This window comes from Cornus florida, unplaced genomic scaffold (assembly GCF_030987335.1).
Source record: "Cornus florida cultivar Cherokee Brave unplaced genomic scaffold, ASM3098733v1 CherokeeBrave_3.0.0_Hap2_Chr01, whole genome shotgun sequence".
In the NCBI taxonomy this organism is placed as follows: domain Eukaryota; kingdom Viridiplantae; phylum Streptophyta; class Magnoliopsida; order Cornales; family Cornaceae; genus Cornus; species Cornus florida.
This window is the reverse complement of record NW_026775571.1, coordinates 61,751,405-61,769,547: the sequence shown is the minus strand read 5'-3', so window position 1 is coordinate 61,769,547 and position 18,143 is coordinate 61,751,405. Positions and strand designations below refer to the sequence as shown.

At 39.8% G+C, this 18,143-nt stretch overlaps 1 protein-coding gene across 7 annotated transcripts in view; it reads left to right on the top strand.

Moving 5' to 3' along the window:
* Positions 1-18,143, top strand: part of LOC132298579 (polycomb group protein EMBRYONIC FLOWER 2-like) — a 66,081-nt gene that overhangs the window by 2,895 nt on the left and 45,043 nt on the right. For 5 of the 7 annotated variants that reach the window (XM_059795004.1, XM_059794997.1, XM_059795011.1 and 2 more), the window contains exons 2-5: positions 13,788-13,840; positions 14,961-15,074; positions 15,528-15,675; positions 16,196-16,251. In XM_059795004.1, the coding sequence (XP_059650987.1) occupies positions 13,803-13,840; positions 14,961-15,074; positions 15,528-15,675; positions 16,196-16,251 (356 nt within the window). In that variant the 5' untranslated portion in view covers positions 13,788-13,802. The remainder of the gene's footprint in view (positions 1-13,787; positions 13,841-14,960; positions 15,075-15,527; positions 15,676-16,195; positions 16,252-18,143) is intronic. The other 2 variants (XM_059795017.1, XM_059795025.1) reach the window with 2 other exon arrangements.

Genomic DNA, 18,143 nt, shown 5'->3' with positions numbered 1-18,143 from the left:
TCCCAAATAAGGGATAGGAAAGGAGCTCACCCTACACCTAAGAACTGCAGCTAAAGAAGAAATGTCCTGTACATTCCCGACCGGGACAAGCACACTCTTGGCCACATTCACCTTTAGCCTGGATACTGCCTGAAAGCAATAAATGTTAAAACGTCACATAAGTTTGTAGTAATATCATCACTTGGTAAAGGGAAACTAACAACAACTCTTGTAATTGCATCAATAGAAACCCTTGAGTCATCGGCCTTACCTTCCCAACCCGTGTTAATGAAAGTAAAATCATGTCAAATAAGCAAGGGCACATAACATTTTGTGTCCCTATTATCTTTCTTCTATAAGGAGTTTTTTTGGAGGCGGGTGCCCAAACACTTACATGTGTGCCATCAATTGCTCAATTCATTTCTACGTTAAATGAAACTAAAATAAAGTCAATAAAAGAGGTTATAAAATAAAATGGCATAATTTAATTAAAGGAAAGTAATACCTTAAACTACGGATAGTATTTAGATTTATGACGTATATAAGGAGGCACATCCTCACGTGATGGTGGATGAATAAGTCTTTTTTCCAGGTGACATATTGCCTATTAACACATGCTTAAAATGTCTAGAAACTGTTTCAGTGGACTAATCAAAATGTTTGGCTACAAGCCTGTGACGAACATTATGTCCTAGAATGAACAAAAAAAATTGCTATTTCTTCCTCAATTGAACTTGTATGAGTGTCTTCGAACCATCCACGTCTCATTATGAGACAAAGTTACACTTCTCTACCCATGCAGAATACATATTAGTATCGACCGAGATGATCATTTTGCTATTCTGAAACATATTCATGAGCTGTTAACATAGGCATAGGCAAAGGTTCGCACAGGCACCTTAAAAAAGGAATTCTCAAACTCGATCATCATATTAATAGCTATTACATTTACTTATTAAATGAAAAAAAAATTAATAGCTATTACATTTAAAATTTGATCAAAATCTTCATCTGAATTATTGGATTTGAAGTTGATGTCTCAATTAAATTTGTTTTTTCCATCTTAACTTCCCAACCTTCTGGACAAATTTTCAATAACCAATATAAAATATTCCACCAATAAATTGATCGAATAAACTTATAATCACCATCAAAGTTCAAACATCAACAGCATAAGAAGTCGGAGATTAACCACACTAGAGTCTCCATAACATAAAGCATAATAAATTATTCCCATAGCTACATAAGATAAAATCACATGTATGAAAAAGAAAAGTTCATCATCACATAAGGCCAAATATGTTTTTCAAGTCACATGTAGTCACAAACAATACCATACTAAAAAGTCACCAACCATCATCCCATCATGTCATCTACATCCTGTTCAACCAAGCAAGCTATCTCTCAATAGGAATCTTAACGAACATTTTCCTGTAGTCTGGATCCTTCAATTTTTCCAGTGCCTCCACATAGGTTTCAACATCCATCCCTCAAATTTCTTCAAGGCAATGAAAGCAATTAGATACAAAATACTATGCAGTTTTGTTATTCCTCCTCGCCTTAGCTAATGAATCCAATCGTTGCTTTAGAAGTCTCACACCAGAAAGTAAGAGCATCATTCATTTGGTTAATTCTACTCCTTTCTTGCACGATCATCAGTGAGTGTGGGGTTACGATGACGATGACTGTTGCCTTCACCAGCAACATCTGAATCATCTTGGGTCTCAGGGAACACATCAACATGGATATTTGCATAGAGAAACTTGTCCTCCAACTCTTGCTCTTCATCTATATTGGGAAGCTCTTGAGTGGATGTATAGTGACTTGTAACTGGTTGGATGCTTGCTTGGTGATCCAAAAGCTTATTGGATAGTGTTGCATACCTACTCATATATACTCAATACTCCCCTATCCGTATATGATTTTTTTTTTTTTTATAGATATTTCAAAAATCCAATGTGATGTGATATTAATGTTAAGATGTACACGTCACTATGTGCGATTTCACCCCACTAGGGGCGATTTGTGAGGCGATCTGTGTTTTGGTTGTTTGGAATGAAATCTTTTCTGGATATCGCAAGGTTACCAAGAATTTCGCTTGGGGGAGATGTGAAGTCGGCGGTTCCTCATCGCGGTCCGTCGTTGTATATCGACGGGGAATCCGTCGGAGGAAGGATATCTATTCTCTCCTCTTGTTTGGTAGGAAAATTTGACAAGGAAGTGGGGAGTTGTGATCGCGTGAAAGAATGGGCAGTGAGGGCTTGGAATACGACTTGTGGAGTGGGGGTTTCACCGTTATCCGATTCAATGCTTCTTTTCCGGTTTCCTTCTCAGGCAGAGGCCAAACGTGTGTTGAAAGAAGGGCGAAGACAATGGGATTCTGCAACTTTGAGGATTGATGTGTGGTCCTTTCGTGTTGGTTGCCGTGGCGTTCTCAGTGATCAAGGTCTCAAGCAGATCCGGTTGTTTGGACTTCCATTACATTTATGGTGCCATGCTCTGTTCGTCGAAGTGGGAGAACTTTGTGGTGGTTATGTCAGATCTGATGCGGATGAGACCAGGGATGCTGAAAGCGTTCGGATAATAGTACGAGTTGGTCGTGATTGTCCGAAGTTTGTGTATATCAACGATGACACTTTCTGCTACAAGGTCGCGATTTGGGAAGAAATTTCGCCGGAGCTTGTTCCTTCAACGGAAAGTCTTGAAGGCAGTGACGGATCTCATCTTATGTCGGAAGAAAAATGGAACGAGCTTCTTAGCAAAGGTGAAGAAGGGATTCTCGAAATTCAACAGTGGCTGAAGGATCGTGAAATTCAGCAAAAGGTGAAGTTTATTGGAGGTAGACGACGAGGTGAGATTCACACGCCGAGCAAACGCGTCGTTGATGAGCAACACCGGTGTACACGTGGTGAACGGTAGGCTACCCCTTCAGATTCAGCTTTATCCTTATCTCTTGAAGATAAGGTAGGGAAGGATTATTTTCGGGCTGATAAAGGTTTTACTTTGGGCCATAAGTTATCAAGACAGGTCAGGAAATTTGGGCCTGATAATCATGGGCTCATTCAATCTCAACCTTACAGAGCGTATTTGGGTTCTGGGCCTGTTAGAAGAAGACTACAGAAAGGGCCACTTAGATTTGGTCAAACTGGGCAACTCCAAACTGGGCCTCTCAAGTCTGGGCCTATTAGAAAGGTACTAAAAGGGCCTAACTCATTATCTATCTCACTTACAAACATCAAACCTGGTCCTAATGAATCACAAGCCCATACCAAACCCTCTAATATTTGGATGAAATCCGAGAGGAGATTGACGAACGTCGGACGCCATGGATCTCGGTGGACTCGGAATGAAAAGCAGAAATGGGTCGCACGTTCTCGCACTTCTTCTCCAGGTTTGAGTCCTAATCTTTGTCTCAACACTCTTTCTACTTCTTCTCCATCTTCGGGTGAAGTGGCTAGCGACAGGAATGTTGCTGAGAATGTTTCGGGTCAACAGAGAAGTATCATTGGGATTTCGACTTCTAAATCAGAGTTGGACGTCTCAAAGGTTACTACCGAGAGTACGGGTTTTTTCAATGGAGTGACAGTTTGTGTTGGAAAAGATTTGCATTTCAAATTGAATAATGATTTAGCCGTAGCTTTGCTTAAAGAGCTTCGGCTATTTACTTCAGTTAAAGGTTTGAGCAATTTTTCATCTGAGCATGAGGAGTTTTCAGTAATCCCATCCAAAGAAGTTAATGCTTCGGAAATAGAGGGGATTTTACAGGAAGGAGAGGTTGATGTTGCTCTTCAACAGCACCCTTTTAACGTATCTTTTTCCGGGACAGATCCTGTTCACGATGAAGTGGACTTTATGGAACCTTTGGCTGTTGTGCGGCCTGATTGTTTGGAGACAACCACTGATCTGGGCATGGAATGGGTCATCGAGAATGTTGGAGCAGTTAGTGAAGCTTTGGGTGTCTCTGCAAAAGGTTATGAGGAACAAACCATGTGTATTCTCCACGAAATTATTGCAGGAAATGGTAGCAGTGAACCTATTCGTGACACAAAAGAAGTCAAAGTCAGAAATTCACATCGGAAAGGCGAACAGGAAGTGAAGAATTTGATTTCTTGTGTTAACTACGATGGAAAGAATGGGTCGACCAAAGAAAGGGGGAGAACCAGGAGTGGTAAAAGGGGAGGAGGTGAATTGATTGTTTTTGGTTCTTCATGAAGCTACGACTTATAACATGGAATGTTCGTGGTCTTAATGACCCGAAAAGAAGAAGAGTTATCAAGGTCGCTTTGAGGAAGTGGAGTGCTCATGTTGTCTGCTTACAAGAAACTAAATTGGCTGATATTACTGTTGAGATTGTCAGGAGTCTTTGGGGATGTAGGTTTGTGGACTTTGAAGTTTTAAATGCAACAGGCACTTCAGGTGGTATTCTCCTCATGTGGGATCGTAGATGGTTGTCAAGTTTGAACTGTTGGAAGGGTATTTTCTCGGTGTCATGCATGTTTCAGATGGAAGAAGACAATTTCAAATGGACGTTTTCAGGTGTGTATGGGCCTGTTACTGATAGTGATAAACCAGTCCTGTGGGAAGAGCTTTGCTTTGTTAAGGACTTATGGTCATTGCCTTGGTGCTTAGGTGGGGATTTTAACTCTGTTAGATCCCCATTTGAGAGATCCACAGGAGGTAGGTGGTCTTCAGAAATGACCATGTTTTCAGAATTTATTGACAATAATTTTCTTATCGATCTTCCGTTGGAAGGAGCGGCTTTTACTTGGTCTAATGGTAGGGAACTGGTTACTTTTTCTCGATTGGATCGTTTCCTGATTTCTGGGGCTTGGGAAGAGCATTTCCCGGATGTCTCTCAGGCTGTGTTGGTTAGAGTCACATCTGATCATGTACCTCTTGTTTTGGATTGTGGTGGTTTGAGGTCTAGACGCACTCCTTTCAGATTCGAAAACATGTGGCTTAGATCTGAAGACTTTCAAGGGAAGGTTCAGTCTTGGTGGCAAAAAGGGTCTTTCACAGGCTCTGCTAGTTATGTGTTAGCTAGAAAGCTTCAGTTTCTTAAAACTGAGCTTAAGAGATGGAATAAAGAAGTTTTTGGGAATCTTGAATGGAAAAAGAATAGAGCCCTTGCTGATATTGCTGAGCTTGATCGTTTAGCTGAGGTGGGACAGAGTAGGGAGTCTTTACGCTCTCAAAGAGCCTCTTGTCAAGCGGTTTTTGCTGAGATTGCTCATATGGAGGAGATTTCGTGGCGTCAAAATTCTCGGGCTTTGTGGTTAAAAGATGGTGATCGGAATACAAAATTCTTTCATAGACTGGCCAATGCTCACAGAAGGTGTAATCATATCGGAAGTATTCGGGTTAATGGTTTTGATTTGTGGAGAGAAGAAGATGTGCGCGGAGGAATTGCTTCTTTTTACCAGCAGCTTTACAATGAAACTTTGGATCGAAGACCTACTCTTGATGGTCTTCCATTTAATACTATTTCTGCGATGGATAGGGATAGTATTGAGATTCCATTCACGGAAGAGGAAGTGCTTAAGGCACTTTCTAGTTGCAACGGGGACAAAGCACCAGGGCCAGACGGATTTACTATGCGCTTTTTTAAGGAGAGTTGGGAGGTGGTGCGAGAGGAGGTGATGAGTACTTTTCAGGATTTTTATTCTCATGGCACATTTGAAAAATCTTTGAATGCATCTTTTATTGCTCTCATCCCTAAAAAGGGCGGTGCATCTGATATCAAGGATTTTCGGCCAATTAGCTTAATCGGATATATGTATAAGCTTATTGCCAAGGTTCTTGTTTCCAGGATGAGTAAAGTGTTAGATGGTCTTATCTCAGAATCGCAGAATGCTTTTGTTGGTGGAAGGCAGATTTTGGATTCTGTTCTTATTGCTGGGGAATGTGTTGACTCTAGATTAAGAAGCGGGGTTCCTGGCGTTTTGTGTAAGCTTGATATCGAGAAAGCTTATGATCATGTTAATTGGAAGTTTGTTTTGTATCTTCTTCGGAGGATGGGATTTGGTGATAGATGGATAAAATGGATTGACACTTGTATCTCATCAGTTATGTTTTCTGTTCTTGTGAATGGCTCTCCTGCGGGTTTTTTTGCTAGCTCACGTGGTCTGCGACAAGGTGATCCATTATCTTCTTTTCTTTTTCTCATCGTTATGGAAGGTCTGACTAGATTAATGAGAAAAGCGGAAGATTTGGGTTACATTAGGGGGTTCAGAGTTGGCAGAGATGTTGATCATCAGATCCAGATTTCCCATCTTTTATTTGCTGATGATACTTTGGTATTTTGTGATGCTAATATTTCTCAACTCAGATATCTGAGGTGCACTCTTGCTTGCTTCCAAGCAGTTTCTGGGTTTAAGATTAATGTCGGAAAGAGTGTGCTTGTTCCAGTGGGGGATGTTCCAGATATTTCCTCCGTAGCTGCTGTTTTAGGGTGCGGAGTTGGTTCTTTTCCTCTTCCTTATTTAGGATTGCCTTTGGGAGTTTCTTCTACTCTGGTTGGGAATTGGGACTCAGTGACTAATAGATATGAGAAAAGATTAGCAGGATGGAAAAAGCAGTATCTATCTAAGGGTGGGAAAGTCACACTTATAAAGAGTACTCTTTCATCCCTTCCTACCTATTTTTAATCTTTGTTTCAAATTCCATGTTCTGTTGCTGATAGAATTGAAAAAATTCAAAGGGATTTTCTATGGGGTGGAAGGGGAGAGGAGTTTAAGTATCATCTTGTTAATTGGGATCAAGTTTGCGAACCATTGAGATTCGGAGGGTTAGGCATTCGAAAAATTGTTCCTTTTAATCGTGCTCTCTTAGGAAAGTGGTTATGGCGATTTGGAAGGGAGCGACATCGTCAGTGGAGAAGAGTTGTCTCGTGTCGTTTTGGTGAGGGGAGTGGGGGTTGGTCATCTCTTCCAGTCACTATTACGGGAGGCGTTGGTTTGTGGAAATTTATTCGGAAGGGATGGGATGTTTTCTCTACTCTTATTAGATTCAAAGTTCGTAATGGTAGGCATGTTCGTTTTTGGGAGGATCTTTGGTGTGGCGACCAGTTGCTTTCACACTCATTTCCTAGGCTTTATAGCATTGCAACTAATAAGCATGTTTTCGTGATTGATTGTTATCATCTTGATAACAATGGAGTTACGTGGGATGTGCGGTTTAGGCGGTCTTTTCAGGATTGGGAAATGGAGGAAGTTTCTGCTTTTTTGGATATTTTGTATAGGCAGAAGGATATTGGCAGAGGGTGTGATGATATTTTGTGGGTTCCTTTGGCTCATGGTCGGTATGATGTCCGCTCTATGTTTATTCATTTATCCAATTTCGTTGGTTCCGAGTTTCCTTGGAAGTCCGTGTGGTGCTCTAAAGCCCCTCTTCGAATCGCGTTCTTCGTTTGGACAGCTACATTGGGGAAGATTTTGACTTTGGACAATTTGAGAAAGAGAGGCAACATCATTGTTAATTGGTGTTGTTTATGCAAAGATGATAGTGAATCCGTGGATCACATTCTTTTGCATTGTCCTGTGGCGTTTGGTTGTTGGAGTTTTATTTTCAGCATTTTCGGCATTTTTTGGGTAATGCCTAAGCACTCCTCTCAATTGATTAACGCTTGGAAAAGCTGTCCTGTTAAGAAACAAGCTCGTGCTTATTGGAAGATTGTTCCTCATTGTGTCTGGTGGTGTTTGTGGCGTGAGAGAAATAACAGATCCTTTGAAGGAAAAGAATCGTCCTTAGCTAATTTAAAAATTCATATTCTTCGTTCTTTATTCTTTTATGTTAGAGGAAGTACATGCTCCTCGATTGATGATTTCTTTGATCTCTTGGATTCTATTGGTCCTTAGATCTTTTCTCTTGTATTAGGGATGCGTTCCCCTTTTGAACGTTTTTCTAATATATTTTTACTTATCTAAAAAAAAAAAAAAAAAAAAAAAAAAAAAATAAGAACCAAAATTTTCCCCCCACTCGAACTCGTAACACCCTCGTTGCGGTCAGACCACCTTGCGTGCCTACTCAAGCAAAACCTGGACACCTCTAGGCAAGCGCTTGGCGTGACACTAGATCAATGACTAGCTTTGGCTTTGATCCCAACTGTTACAGGTCGGGCACTTGCCCGCTGACCCAAAAGGTTAAGCTATTGGGTAGTGTTGCATACCCACCCATATGTACTCAACACTCTCCTCGATGTGGGACAAGAACCTTAACACTTGTCCAATAGCAGTCAACCTATTGAAAAATAACTCCCAATAATCTGTAATTTTCACAATCTTTTTTCAGAAAACACTTGATATTAGGATGAACTTGTCAAAAAATATAAAAAAAAAAAGAAAAAAAGAGAAGAAAAGAGAATTTAGTATAAATAACCATACTTAAAAAAGGTTAACTAACTATTTTTAGTTAATGAATTTAACATATGTTTTACCTGCAAATATCTTTGCGAGCTTTCTTCAACTGCACTCACAGTGTTTCTCCATCCCAACCAAATCAAGTTGCTCTTTTAAAAGAGTTGAAAATCATGATGCTTTGTGGGTAATCGATGAAATTTTTGCTTTAGTTGCTTGACACAATGAAACTGTAATTGTGGTTAGTCTTTTTTCGGATTTCCTCCCTGATTTGTTTCCAACACTTATTGTTGGAATCTTATTGTTGGGTTGTTTGGCATGTGTTGGGTTATGGTGGTGCATTTGGAAGGAGAGAAATAGCAGAATGTTCGAAGGAAAAGAGTCGCCTACGGAAACGGTCAAACTTTAAATTCTTCGTTCTCTCTTCAATTATGTGAAGAGGAGCTTTTGTTCTTCTTCATATGATTTAAATACTTTTTTGGATTCTTTGGGGCCTTAGTCCCGGTTCCACTTTTGTAATTGGGACGCGTTCCCCTCTTGAACGCCTTTTTTTAATGTTATTTTTACTTAAAAAAAAAAAAAACACTTATCGGTAAATACTCTAGACTGAGTGTTCCCCCTGTTAACCTCATGAACCATTATTTCAATAAAAGTATTTTTTTTTTTCCAATTGTGGGTCCATAGAGCTGACTCCTCAACATTGGTAATTTCGGTTAATTCTACTGTTTCCCTATGAAGCTCCAAATTCTCTCATGGAATGTCCGGGGTCTTAATGACCCGGCTAGAAGGAAAGTGGTGAAATCGGTGATTCGGAAAGCGGGTGGTCATCTTGTATGCCTTCAAGAAACAAAGATTGCTTCCATGACGGATGTGATTGTTCGAAGTTTGTGGGGTGGGAGATTCGTGGAGTGGTGTGCGTTGGATGCGGTTAGCTCTTCGGGTGGTATCCTGATTATATGGGATGTCCGTTGGATCTCTTTGCTGGATTCTCAGGCTGAGCGGTTCTCGGTTTCCTGTCTTCTTTCCATGGTGGAGGATGGCTTTCGGTGGGTTTTTTCTGGAGTCTATGGGCTTACGGAGGATAATGAGTGCCATTTGTTTTTGGAGGAGCTGGGGGAGATTCGTAGGCGATGGTCGTTGCCTTGGTGTATCGGGGGGGATTTCAACGTTGTTCGTTCCCCTTTTAAGAGATCGACAGGGGGCAGATGGACAGCTGATATGGAGGCTTTCTCAGAGTTTATTGATGCTTGCTGCTTGCTTGATTTGCCTTTGGTGGGTGGGCGTTTCACTTGGTCCAGTGGTCGTTCTCCTCCCACACTTTCTTGTCTTGATAGATTTTTGGTGTCGAATGATTAGGAGGTGAAGTTTTCTGATGTTGTTCAGACCATTTTGGCTCGTCCTTTGTCTGATCATGTTCCGTTGCTGTTGGACTGTGGCGGGTTGCGTAGCAGAAGATCCCTATTTTGATTTGAGAATATGTGGCTCTGGGCTGAAGGTTTCTTGGAGCGAGTTCGATCCTGGTGGGCGGGGTATGGAGTGGTTGGCACTCCGAGTCATACTTTGGCAGGCAAGTTGCGCTTTTTGAAGAATGATCTTAAAGTCTGGAACAAAGAGGTGTTTGGTAACTTAGTCTGGAGAAAGAATCGGGTTCTCTCTGAGATAGCTGACATTGATAAGATGGAGAATCACGGTTTTTTGACGGGTCCTTTGAGACTTAGGAGGGTGGAATGTCAAGTAGAGTTTGCTGAGATTGCTGTTATGGAGGAGATTTCATGGAGATAGAAATCTAGAGCTTTGTGGCTTAAAGAAGGTGACAATAACACTAAATTCTTTCATAGACTTGCTAATGCTCACAGAAGGGGCAACCACATTGGGAGGATTAGGGTGGATGGGGTGGTGATTAATAAAGAGGAGGAGATTAGTAAGAGCTTTTCCGAGTACTTTTCGTCTTTGTTCACTGAGTCAGCTGATTGGCGTCATTTGCTTGATGGGCTTCATTTTGACTCTATTTCGGGAGAGGAGGGCTCTGTTTTGGAAGAGCCTTTTTCAGAAAAGGAAGTTCTCTCTGCTCTGAAGAGCTGTAATGGGGATAAAGCTCCTGGTCCGGATGGTTTTACTATGAGGTTCCTTTTGGAGTGTTGGGAGGTGGTTCGTGAAGAGGTGATGGGTTCTTTTCATGCCTTCCATGCACAGGGTTCTTTTGAGAAAAGTTTGAATGCAACTTTTATTGTTCTTATTCCGAAGAAGGGAGAGGCAATGGATGTTAGAGACTTCCGCCTTATTAGTTTGGTGGGATGTTTTTACAAGTTGATTGCGAAAGTCTTGGCCTCTAGGTTGAAGAAGGTGATGGATGGTGTCATTTCTGACTCTCAGAATGCTTTTGTGGGAGGTCGGCAGATCCTGGATTCTGTTCTTATTGCCAGTGACTGTGTTGATTCCCGTTTGAGCAGCGGTGTTCCGGGTGTTCTTTGTAAGCTAGATATTGAAAGGCATACGATCATGTGAGCTGGAGTTTCCTTCTCTACTTGTTAGAGAGGATGGGATTCGGTGGGCGATGGAGGAGATGGATTCTTTTTTGCATCTCTAGCGTTCGTTTCTCTGTCCTTGTGAATGGAGCGCCGTCGGGTTTCTTCTCTAACTCAAGGGGTTTGAGACAAGGGGATCCGTTTTCCCTTTTCCTGTTCCTTTTTGTGATGGAGGCTCTTAGCAGATTGCTAAAGAGGGCTGTGGAACTGGGTTTTTTGAGTGGCTTTCGGGTGGGCAGGAATGTTGCTAGTCAATTGGAGGTTTCTCATTTGATGTTTGCAGATGACACTATTGTGTTTTGTGATGCGGATGAGTCCCAGTTGAGGTATTTGAGATGCGCTCTGATCTGGTTTCAAGTTGTTTCTGGCCTTAAGGTTAATGTTGGTAAGAGTATTCTTGTGCCTGTTGGGGATGTTCCGGAGATTGAGGTGTTTGCTCACATCCTTGGCTGTTGCACTGGCTATTTTCCCATTTCTTATTTAGGATTGCCTTTGGGTGCTCTGTCGAGATGTGTGGGGAGCTGGGATCCGGTTGTGGACAGAGTCGAGAGGAGGTTGGCGGGTTGAAAAAAGCAGTACCTGTCCAAGGGGGGTCGGGTTACCCTGATTAAGAACACCCTTTCTAGCCTGCCTACATACTTCTTGTCTCTGTTTCACATTCCTTCTTCAGTGGCTGAGAGAATTGAAAGATTACAGTGCAACTTCCTTTTGGGGGGGGGGGGGGGGGGGGGGGGGGGAAGGTGAAGAGTTCAAATTTCACTTGGTTCGATGGGAACAAGTGTGCCGTCCAATTCGGTTTGGAGGCTTAGGGTTTCAGAGGTTGTTACCTTTTAATAAGGCTCTTCTTGGTAAATGGCTCTGGAGGTTTGGGATCGAGAGGCATTGGTTATGGAGGAAAGTTATTGCTTGCAAATTTGGGGAAAGTCGTGGTGGGTGGTGCTCCCTGGAAATGCGTGGTCCAAGGGGAATGGGAGTTTGGCATTGTATTCGGAGGGGTTGGGATGATTTCTGCAAGCATGTTCGTTTTCGTATTGAAGATGGAAGGAGGATCAGTTTTTGGTTGGATCTCTGGTGTGGGGATCTTCCTCTTGCTCTCGCGTTCCCACGGCTCTACAGGATTGCTTCTCATCGACAGGCCATGGTTGTCGACTGTTATCATCTTGATAACGGGAGACTGTCTTAGGATGTTCGTTTCAGGTGGCATTTTCAGGATTGGGAGATCGAGGATGTTTCTCGTTTTCTGGAGTTGTTGTATAGCCAGGTGTTTTCTATTGGGGGATCAGATCGGTGGTTCTGGATTCCTACCACACATGGCCGTTTTGAGGTTAGGTCCTTTTTCAGATGCCTTTCATTTGGTCATGGAGATCCCTTCCCTTGGAAGTCTATTTGGCGGTCCAAGGCTCCCCGCAAGGTCGCCTTTTTTGCTTGAACCTCTGTTCTGGGTAAGATTTTTACCCAGGATAATCTGAGGAGGAGGAATCAGGTGGTGGTCAATCACTGTTACATGTGCTTGTGTCATGAAGAGTCTGTTGATCACCTCCTTTTACATTGCAGCATGGCCAGAGATTGTTGGGATTTAATGCTTCGTTTATTTGGGGTTCATTGGGCTATGCCTTTCTTCTCTAGAGGGTTGATTGAGGCTTGGAGAGGCGTCTCTGTCGGGGCTGGCATTAGGGATGCTTGGAGGGCTACGCCGCTCTGTATCTGGTGGTGTATTTGGCCTGAGAGAAATAGGAGATATTTTGACAGGAAAAAGAAGCCTGTTTCTATGCTTAAGTTCTCTGTTATTTCTACTCTTTTTTGTTGGGTTTCAGGGAGAGATTATAGATCTGTGGAGGAAATTATTGTTTTTTTGGCCTCTTTGAAGGTCTAAGGCGCCCTCTGGCCCTTGTGTTCCTTTTGTTTCTTTGGGTTTCGCTCCCCTTTTTGAGCGTTTTTAATAAAATCTTACTTATCAAAAAAAAAAAAAAAAAATAGTCTAGTAGATATAATTATTTGAAAAATAAAAATTCAGAGCAGCAAGCCCAGTGGAGCACTACTGATGTCTTTTAAGGCATTGGATAGCCAAACAAAGACCAAGCAAAACCAAAATGAAGTTCATGCATAATATTGATTTTGAGACTGATATGCACGACTGCACAAACCAGAGAAACCACCTCAAAAATGGGGAAGTGACTCAGCCTAAATGGAATCAGTTATATTACTTTGACCCTTGGCTGAGACAGTAACTGAAATTGAAAGTTGACTCAGGCAACAATTCAACACTAAAAATCCTAAAAACAGAACAAATGGTTAAAACAAAAATTTGTATCAACTTCCACCCTTAATAGAACTGATCATGGTAAAATGTAAAGAAAAGTTTAATAGTTGATTTCATAAACCCATTTGCATCAGCAACTGTGATATAAAACTGTAAACCCAATTAATAGAACAAAATTTAAATTCTACCCCCAAAATTTGCATCAGCATCCTCCAAATTAACCCATTTTCCATCCCAAAATATAAATTCCATTAGTAGAATAGTTTAATAAGTTGAGTCCATAAAACCAACCATGATATAAAATTTAACTTATAAACTAAGAATGCAACCCAAAAAAAAATCGTAAAATTGTCACAGAATTCAAACATACTAGTCACATTCTACTTTTTTTTTTTTTTTTGACAAGTATACTAGTCACAATCTACTTACATGATTAGATTAGAATTATAATTTTTTTTAACAAAAACTACTACTACTGTCCATAGCCGAAGGAATAAAAGAAATTCTGATTTAGGTTCAGCCATCATATTAACCATTTTCGGATCTCTCATGATGTAAATAACTAAAATAACCTGACAAAGAAGCCGATTTTCAATATAAGCATGAAGGAAAAGATGCTCCTTATATGTGTGCATAACAATTTTTTTTTTTTTGGCTCAATGTGAACAGCTAGGACTGTAATTGATGTACAAAACTCTGGATTTCAAAGTGACATTCAAAAGGTAAAGTTGGTCTAAATGGCTTCAACTGTGAATAGATACACAATCACACACAGAAAGTAATGTTGATGACACAACATACAAATAACAGTAAACTAAATCAAGCAATGAAAGAACCCCAAATGGGGAAAATGGAGACGACCAAAGCAAGCCCAACCAACAAAATTGACAAAAACACCAGAGAAAAACCAGATCGGGGCTATCTTTACCAGATTGAATCTTAGAGAGGTTTCTTGAATTTTCGAAAAAAGCCCCAAAAATCTTGGGGAGAGAGAGGGATCAATGATTACCTGAAGAGTTTCTTGATGAACCTGGTTGTTAGTTGGAAATGTGAGTGCAAGCTGCAGCTGAGACAAGAAAAGTTGTTCAACAGAGATCTATTACCAGGTGAGAGAAGTTGTTCAAGTAGTTTGTATATAATATATAGAGAGAGAAGGGGGAATATGCGGCTGAGAGAGGAGATAAGGTAAACGAGTGTTATACATGAGGATTAAGTTACGCCATTTTTTAAGTGGCCGGGTAGTTCTCCATGTTTTAACAATTTGAGTTTAGTTTTGAAAAACTGTTCCTAAAAACTCAGAGAACTCCATTTTGTGGTTCTCTAAAAACCCTCACTCTTGTGACTCAGTTTTTTAAAAACTATTCTTCAAAAACAGATCAAAACAGGTTAAAGAAGGGTTTTCTTGTTTTTTGTCACTCAGATAACAGAAAACTGTTTTCTGAGTGACAAACCCAACAAGGCCTATGGTTTCCAAAGTGTCAAACATTTTGGGTGGGTTTATCCTTCCTCTTCTTCTTTTTGTTTGTTGGCACTGCCATCACCTCTTTTTTCTTTCTTTTTCTTTCTTCTTTTTATTTATTTTTTCCTGGACAATTTGTTTGAACTCAGGTTGATTTTCTTAAACTCTCGTCTATTTCGTATTTACATTAATCATTTTGTAGTGTTTTATCAGCTCTCAGAAAAATTTGAGACTTTTTATTATTTATTCTTATTGCATCTTTTGCTTCTATATTTTTTCAGCAATGTTCTTTAATATATAATAGACAAGTATTTGAAGGTTCTCTTTTTCACCTTTTCCTTTTCTTCTAATTAAAAAGATTCCGCATGATACATATCTTGCAGGTTTGGGGGGGCTACGAGGTACTTACCTTGGAAAGCTTCAGATAACTATGAATTTATATTTCATCATTGTCTAACAAGAATGCCTGGCATACCTTTAGTGGCTCGTGAAGCAACGTATGTTCCCGTTTATGGAATCTTATTTGTCTTATGCTGCTGCCTTATTAATCCGTAACCTGTGCTATTCATAAATTGAAAATTTCTTTTGTACTTTTTTGAATAGTTACTGTTCAGTATTCACTGTTTAGTTATAAATGAAGTCTCCTCCACTTAAAATTTTATGACATTTTAAGTAACACTTGCTGTTTTCAGTGGTATCCATATTGCTTTATTAAATTGAGTACATAATTTTACTTATCAAAAAAAAAAAAAAAAAATTGAGTACATAATTTATTCAGAATTAAGTGCTGAACTGGGTTATCAAACAACACCTTGAATTTTAAGTGTTCAGCATCACTGTATAGTGATAAGTGAATTCTTTCCACTTAAAAATTTTACACGATTGAAGGATAAACTGATATCACTATGCAATTCTAGTTCATTGAACATAAATTTTGTTTGCAATTGCAGTTATTCTAGAAGTGCAGATCAGATGTGCCGCGAAGATTCTCGTGTACATTTGTCTGCAGAAGAGGAAATTGCAGCCGAGGAGAGCCTTTCTGTTTACTGCAAGCCTGTAGAACTTTACAACATTCTTCAACGCCGTGCTATAGGAAATGTAATATACTTCAGTGGATTTTTTTTTTCTTTTTCTTTTTGCTGCTGCTAGTTTTTTATGGTTTTTAATATGGACTGTCTATCAAGATTTTCTTCAAGCATTATCAATCAAGCTGAGGTTGGGCCTTGGTTCAATGGTAAGGTTTTTCCATTGTGACCTGGGGGTCATGGGTTCGAAACTGGGAACAGCCTCTCCACGTGGAGGTAAGGCTGCGTATATCTGACCCTCCTGTGACCCCGCAATGGCGGGAGCCCCATGCACTGGAAGCTCTGGTGTCAGGCACTTGTTCCATTTACATCCGTGATTGGCAATGGATGTCTTTTATTAATTCTGTCACACCGTGTTTTTTTTTACCACGGAATTTCCATCAGTTAAATAGTGGGCTTAGTATGGAACCCCAATGCTGTAGATAACAGAAACATGTAATGTTTTGCATTCTTGAGGATGGGGTTTTTGAAGTGTATATATTTATTCTCTTCTTCTATTGTATCTTTCTAACTGATGGTACATTCTTATGTAGCCATCATTTCTTCAAAGATGTTTGCATTACAAAATTCAAGCGATGCACAAAAAGAGGTAAAAATTCTCAATTTTATATTTTACTCTTATCTGTTTTAAAAGCTAATTGTACTAATTGTTACCGTTGATTTATCTGTTACATGCTTTGGGGTTGTCAAAGTTATCGGTATCATGGTATGATAAATATTACACAGTACATTCTGGTTGAAAAATCATAGAGATTGCTAGCATCAATTGCCTTCTTTACTGTGTCTTAAATATTACAATACACAATTGAAACATATAATATGCAAAAGGAGCCTGTCATAGAGCTTTACATACATGTAAGGTGTAAATGAGGTAAAAAGGTCGTAAGGGAGGCTAAGCATATGGCGAACGTTGGTTTCAATCTTTAGTTAAATTTAAAGGATGGTAAGAGTTCATGTGAAGGCTTGAATTATGTTTATTGTATGAAGGGTAAGGAAAGAACGATGATCAAATTAAGATAGAAAAGTATTTTTATAAATTATTTATTGAAAATCATGTAGAGGATCTACATTTAGGAGAACATAGCAACTTTAATGCTACTAGAAACTGAAGATATTTCAAAAAAATAGGGTAACAGAGGTGAAAAAGATTATGAAATAATTGAAAATAAGAAAGATTGTAGTATCAGATGGAATTCTTATTGAGTTTTGTGAATGTTTGGGGATGATGGAATAGTTTGGTTGATCGTTTAACAAAGTGCACCATTGTATCTGTACGTAAGAACAAAGATGATAGTATAAATTTCTAAAACTATGGGAGATAGTGATTGAGTGAAGGTTAGACAACCAACAAATCAATTTATTTTTATGCTCAAGATGTATATGATGGATCTATTTGTCCACTCATTTGGCTGATAGAATAATATAGAGAGAAGAAGAAAGACAAACATATGGTACGAGTATCTGTTAACTTATTAAAAAGGATAGAGTAAATTGCACCGACACCCCTTGAAGTTTGCTTAAAGTACATAGATGCTGTGTGTATGAGAATCTATGAACACTTTCTGTCATAGTGTTAGAACGACGATAGAAATGTGAATGAAATGTCATAATTTCCCTTTATTTTACTATAGTTTTTAATTAAAAATTTTGAACCTATGAAATTACAATATTACCCCCATACTAATAAAAAATAAAGACCCCTCTCTTGCCACTTGCTCCACCGCTTTTAGGGGTGGCAATTTGGCCCACTCACCCTGCCTCATCCTTAATGGGATGGGGATGGTATGCTTTAAACAGGTTAGGCGCGGGGATGAGATTAAGATATGTAACCTGAACCGGGTTTGGGGTGGGGACAGGTATTTTGGTAACCTGTCCTGCCCTGATTATGTAATATAAAAATTACATTTATACCTTATTTTAATATAGTATTCCTTAAATACCATTAAATACTATTATGTATATATATACACCTTAAGAGAGTTAGGGCTTCTAATTTTTCTTCCCATTCTACCACTACCAGGCACCAACTGCCCCTCTCCCCACTTGGCAACCCCAGTTCTCGGCTCTCCAGGCAACTTGCTACTCACGAGCCACTCCTTTCGATCAACCATCCCGGCTATGAGAGCTATGGTTGCGACCATATTGTGTGTACTCTCTCTCTCTCTCTATAACATATATATATATATATATATATATATATATATATATATTTGTATGATGGGAACTTTCTGATCTCTCTCTCCTTAATGGGTTTCTCTACTTCTCTCTATATTTACGCATTTGTATCTAAATCGTCTCTGCGTTTTTATTTTTTCACTTCTCTGCATCTCCTTCTTGACGTTTATATGTTTTTAATTGTGCTTCTCTTCATCTGCACCTACACCCTTCTAACATCTGCAAATACACACACACACATAACCCGCCCCACTCATTAAACAAGCTGGGACGGGTTCTTGAATTTCTTCCCTGACAGTGTTGGTA